Source organism: Psammomys obesus, unplaced genomic scaffold (genome assembly GCF_907164565.1).
Source record: "Psammomys obesus unplaced genomic scaffold, mPsaObe1.curated_primary_1811, whole genome shotgun sequence".
Classification (NCBI taxonomy): Eukaryota; Metazoa; Chordata; class Mammalia; order Rodentia; family Muridae; genus Psammomys; species Psammomys obesus.
In genome coordinates this window covers 1-5,585 of record NW_026588314.1, presented here as the reverse complement: position 1 = coordinate 5,585, position 5,585 = coordinate 1, and the positions used below count along the sequence as shown (strand labels likewise).

The 5,585-nt window shown below is 34.5% G+C and overlaps 1 protein-coding gene across 1 annotated transcript; it reads right to left on the bottom strand.

Annotated features, from left to right (window-relative positions):
* Window positions 1-7: 7 nt before the first annotated feature.
* Window positions 8-4,581, bottom strand: LOC129674237 (zinc finger protein 431-like). The gene is made up of 3 exons (XM_055604102.1): window positions 4,103-4,581; window positions 3,850-3,910; window positions 8-2,232 (listed from the first exon to the last, which is right to left on the bottom strand). Exons 1-3 carry the CDS (start codon window positions 4,134-4,136, stop codon window positions 270-272), a joined length of 2,058 nt encoding a protein of 685 aa, XP_055460077.1. The 5' UTR covers window positions 4,137-4,581; the 3' UTR covers window positions 8-269.
* Between the last annotated feature and the right edge of the window lie 1,004 nt (window positions 4,582-5,585).

Genomic DNA, 5,585 nt, shown 5'->3' with positions numbered 1-5,585 from the left:
CATTCAATAGCTTTACCACCTTAATTACATTCATAAGGTTTCTCTCTAGTATGTGTTATGTCATAGGAGATTACTATTATGTCAAAATGCTTTATCACATTGATTATATTCATAAAGTTTCTATCCAGTGTGCTTCTTCTATGTACATGGAGATTATTATGGCAGGCAAAGTTTTTCACACATTGGTTATATTCATAGCGTTTCACTCCAATAAGTGTTCTTGTTCAAGATAAGTCTTACATGAAAAGACGTCATGACATTAGTTATATTTATAAGGATTTTCTGCAACATGGATTTTTATGTCTTCGGAGAGCACTGTTATCTACAAAGGCTTTACCACATTGGTTACATTCATAAGGTTTCTCTCCAGTGTGAGTTCTTTTATGCCTTTGGCGACTACTGTTATCGGCAAAGGCTTTACCACATTGGTTATATTCATAAGGTTTCTCTCCAGTGTGAGTTCTTTTATGTACTAGGAGATGACTGTTACGTACAAAAGCTTTACCACATTGATTACATTCATAAGGTTTCTCTCCAGTGTGAGTTCTTTTATGTTTTTGGAGATTACTGTTACATGCAAAGGCTTTACCACAATGGTTACATTCATTAGGTTTCTCTCCAGTGTGAGTTCTTTTATGTCTTTGGCAACTACTGTTATCAGCAAAGGCTTTACCACATTGGTTACATTCATAAGGTTTCTCTCCAGTGTGAGTTCTTTTATGTTTTTGGAGACTACTGTTACATGCAAAGGCTTTACCACATTGGTTACATTCATAAGGTTTTTCTCCAGTGTGAGTTCTTTTATGTACTAGGAGATTACTGTTCCGTTCAAAGGCTTTACCACATTGGTTACATTCATTAGGTTTCTCTCCAGTGTGAGTTCTTTTATGTATTAGGAGATGCCTGTTACGTACAAAAGCTTTACCACATTGGTTACATTCATAAGGTTTCTCTCCAGTGTGAGTTCTTTTATGTATTAAGAGTTGACTGTTCAGTGAAAAGGTTTTACCACATTGGTTACATTCATAAGGTTTCTCTCCAGTGTGAGTTTGTTCATGTACTAAAAGACTACTCTTACATGCAAAGGCTTTACCACATCGGTTACATTCACAAGGTTTCTCGCCAGTGTGAGTTCTTTTATGTTTTAGGAGATGACTGTTCTGTAAAAAGGCTTTATTACATTGGATATATTCATAAGGTTTTTCTCCAGTGTGAGTTCTTTTATGTATTAGGAGATGACTGTTACGTACAAAAGCTTTACCACATTGGTTACATTCATAAGGTTTCTCTCCAGTGTGAGTTCTTTTATGTATTAGGAGATGACTGTTCTGTGAAAAGGCTATACCACATTGGTTACATTCATATTGTTTCTCTCCAGTGTGAATTCTTTTGTGTTTTTGGAGACTACTGTTACATGCAATGGTTTTACCACATTGGTTACATTCATAAGGTTTCTCTCCAGTGAGTGTTTTTTCATGTACTAGGAGATGACTGTTACATGCAAAGGCTTTACCACATTGGTTACATCCATAAGGTTTCTCTCCTGTGTGAGTTCTTTTATGTCTTTGGCAACTACTGTTATCGGCAAAGGCTTTACCACATTGGATACATTCATAAGGTTTCTCTCCAGTGTGAGTTCTTTTATGAACTAGGAGATGACTGTTCGTTGCAAAGGCTTTACCACATTGGTTACATTCATAAGGTTTCTCTCCAGTGTGAGTTCTTTTATGAACTAGGAGATTACTGTTCTGTTCAAAGGCTTTACCACATTGGTTACATTTATAAGGTTTCTCTCCAGTGTGAGTTCTTTTATGTTTTTGGAGATCACTGTTACATGCAAAGGCTTTACCACATTGGTTACATTCATACGGTTTCTCTCCAGTGTGAGTTCTTTTATGTATTAGGAGATGACTGTTACGTACAAAAGCTTTACCACATTGATTACATTCATAAGGTTTTTCTCCAGTGTGAATTCCTTTATGTCTTAGGAGATCACTGTTAGTTGCATAGGCTTTACCATATCGGTTACATTCATGAGGGCTCTCTACTCTATGTATCCTTTTGAGTCTTAGGACATGACTTTTCTGTGCAAAGGCATTACCATATTGGCTACATTCATAGTTATCCGCACCAGTATGCATACTTTTACATGTGTGGGGACTACTGTGATTTGCAAAGACTTCATATTGAGTATCTTCAGGGAGTTTGTCGGCACAATGATTGTTTTCATACCTGCAAAGATAATTGGCACATATGACAGCTTTTCCACATTCATTACACTAATGGATGTTTTTGCCACATGACTTAATTTTGCGATTTGAATTAAAGGTAAAGAAGAATTACATTTTGAATTTTCATCATTATTTTTATATTCACGGTGTTCTCCTTCTCTACGGGTTGTTTTGCATATTTGAAAATAAATGTGATGGTAAAAATATTTGTTACCTGGCTCACATTTATTATATACTTTCTTCTATAAGATGTTTTACCACATATTTGTAGAAAACTGCAATACCTCAGAGCTTTAACAGAATGACTAGATCAATAACTTTCCCCATACTGTGAGCCAAAATAAATATGTAAAGATAACTGAGTAAAAGAATAATTTGTATATACCTAAAACTATATTTTTTGCAGTGTGATTTTGTGAGAATTCCTAATGAAGGTGAAAAAACAGTTAATTGATGATGGTGTATATTGTGTGAAAGTATGCCAGTATATGTGAATGCTAACTGTTGAGCCAGCAATCAGTTCAGTACTGATGAAATCATAGTATTGTTAGTTCTACAGCTGATCACCTGTCCTATATTTTGTAAACATTTGTCCTTCCTTACTTATTTATTGGAAATAAGAAAGAGCTAATAAGTGATAGCAGAGCACAAAATGAAGGACAGAACTTCTGAGTGAGAGAGGTTTGCTGGGAAGAAGAAAGCAAATGACAGGCCACTCACCAGCATGACAATGAGGTTAACAGATGACCATGAACAGTAACAAAAAGGTAGAACTGGCCATGCATTGGGATACTGTGCTAGGATTGTGTTAGGGAAAAAAGGTGCTCAGAATCTGCCCAGTTAAATTGCCTAAGCTTTAAAATATTAAAAAGCCTCTGTGTCATTATTTGTATTGCTGGCAGCTCTAAATAGCCCATATAAATCATAATAGGTATCAATTTTTAAACATCTACTCAAAATGGGGACTACTATACCTTTTAGTTGTTCTGGGTGGTACATTGTTTCTTTCAATATACATATATTAAAATGACTTCTACTCACTGTGATACATGATAATATAACTAACTATAAAAAGAATAATAAATGACATGATTTCATGATGCAGTCACACATTTGATTTTTGTTCATCACAGACACATGCTTTAGGGGTTATCGTTTTTCCACAACAAAATTCTTGACTCTAAAAAATGGCCCTTCTCACAAAACTTAGGTATATTATTACAAGTATATGAGTAACTCCATTTTACTATGGACGAGTTGATTAGTATAATGTTTTGGATATAATTTCATCACCTATTTTCTGTGAATACATTTGGCAATATCTGAGTTGTAGGAGACTAAACAAATTGCAGTTTTACCTCATAGTGCTAATGAGTAAACAATTTAATCATTGATTTTGCGTAAGTATGATTTCCTTGCATTCTGTCTTAGAGGAGTGCCTTGCAAACACATATCAAACACCTAACATGGAGGTGGTACATGGTTTAGTAACAAATTAGTCATCATCAATAAATATACTTAAAACAGTTCATTTACACTGTCCCTTCTCTTTCAAACTTCCAGAACATATAAAAATTTTCTCAGAACCATATTCATATCAGCTTACAATGAAAATTACTTTGCATATCTTCTAGAACTTTGACAATGCTCTTCTATATTATGACTTTCCCAATTGTGGCCTAAAATACAGTAACAGAAAATGTATGATTTATTATTGGAAATGAGACAAAATTTAAGTCGTGTTCTAGGGTCAGTCAAAGCACCATTCACCTCACTCTTCCTCATCATCAAAAGAAATTACAGAAGAACTTAAATAATGAATAAAGAGCTTTCCCTATATTTTAAAAAGTAAAGAAAATTCACTGTCCTACCTATAGCAGTGAGGTTCCTGTAGGTCTCCAGCATTATATCTTTGTAGAGATTCCTCTGGGAAGGATCCAGCAAAGCCCACTCTTCTCGAGTGAAATTCACATGCACATCATTGTAGGTCAATGCTATCTAAAATATCCACACACATGTACAACAGAAAGCATGATACTTAGAACACTGGAAATATATCCTTTATTTACAATATTTTCAATGTATTCTGGTGGTTCTTCTACTTAGTTTCTGACATACAAGTTGTAATGTAATCACCAACTCTTTTTAGGAGTAAACTCAATAGTGAGGTTCACCTCTCTAATTTCTGCATCCTTTTAGTAGGATATAGCCTGGCAAGAGAAATGTCAATTAACAGATAAAGAGAGAGAGAGAACAGATCAACAGTACTGAGCCCACATGAGAGAAATAGTATAAAGGATTCCTGACTCTTATAAGAATGGGCAGGCTGAGTGTAATTTCTGATGACTTGATTTCCAAAATCACTCAGGAAACAGGCTGGTGTATTCCACAGAGCTGGATGGTAGACTGCTCTTTGCAATAAGTTCCAGGACACTCATGGGTACATATTAAGATCCTGAATAATATGCAAAAATTAATCAAACAAGCAAGATAAAAAAACTTAAAGATCTTTCTCAAGTTTCTACAAAGATTTATATATTCATTTGAGTTCTGCATAAATATCTAGAAACCTGAAGTGCCTCATTTTAAAATGTAATATTAACATGATCTTTTAAAAATGAAATGTACATTTGAACAATTACAAAAGGAGAGTCAAAAATTTAGCAATTTAAATGTTGATCATAAATACTCGCAAAACAAATCCAAGCACACATCAAAGATATACATGATGAACAAATTGGCTTACTCTCAGGCATACAGGGATGGTTCAACATATGAAAATCCATCAAAGTAATCCACTATATAAAGATACTGAAAGACAAAGATCACATGATCATCTCATTACATGAGAAAAAGCCTTTGACAAAGTCTAACACTCCTTCATGTTAAAAGACTTGGAGAAATCAGGCATACAAGGAAGCAGGCACATAATACAATGAAGGCAGTAAAAAACAAGCTGATAGACAACATCAAATCAGTTGGAGGGAAACTTATAGAAAATCTACTAATATGAGATATAGGACAAGGATGCCTCCCCTCTCCATATCTCTTCAATGTAATCCTTAAGTCCTAGCTAAAGCAATAAGACAACTGAAGGTTATCAAGGAGATACAATTTGGTAAGGAAGAATTCAAAGTATCACTATTTGCAGATGATTTAGTAGTATACCTAAGTGACCCAAGAAATTTTACCAGAGAATTCCTACAGTTGATATACACTTTCCACAAAATGGCTGGGAACACAACTAACTAAAAATTTCATTAGTCCTGTATACAAATGAAAAATGGGCTGAGAATGAAATTTGGAAAAAAACACCCTGAACGGTAGCTACAAACAACATGAAGTGAAAGACCT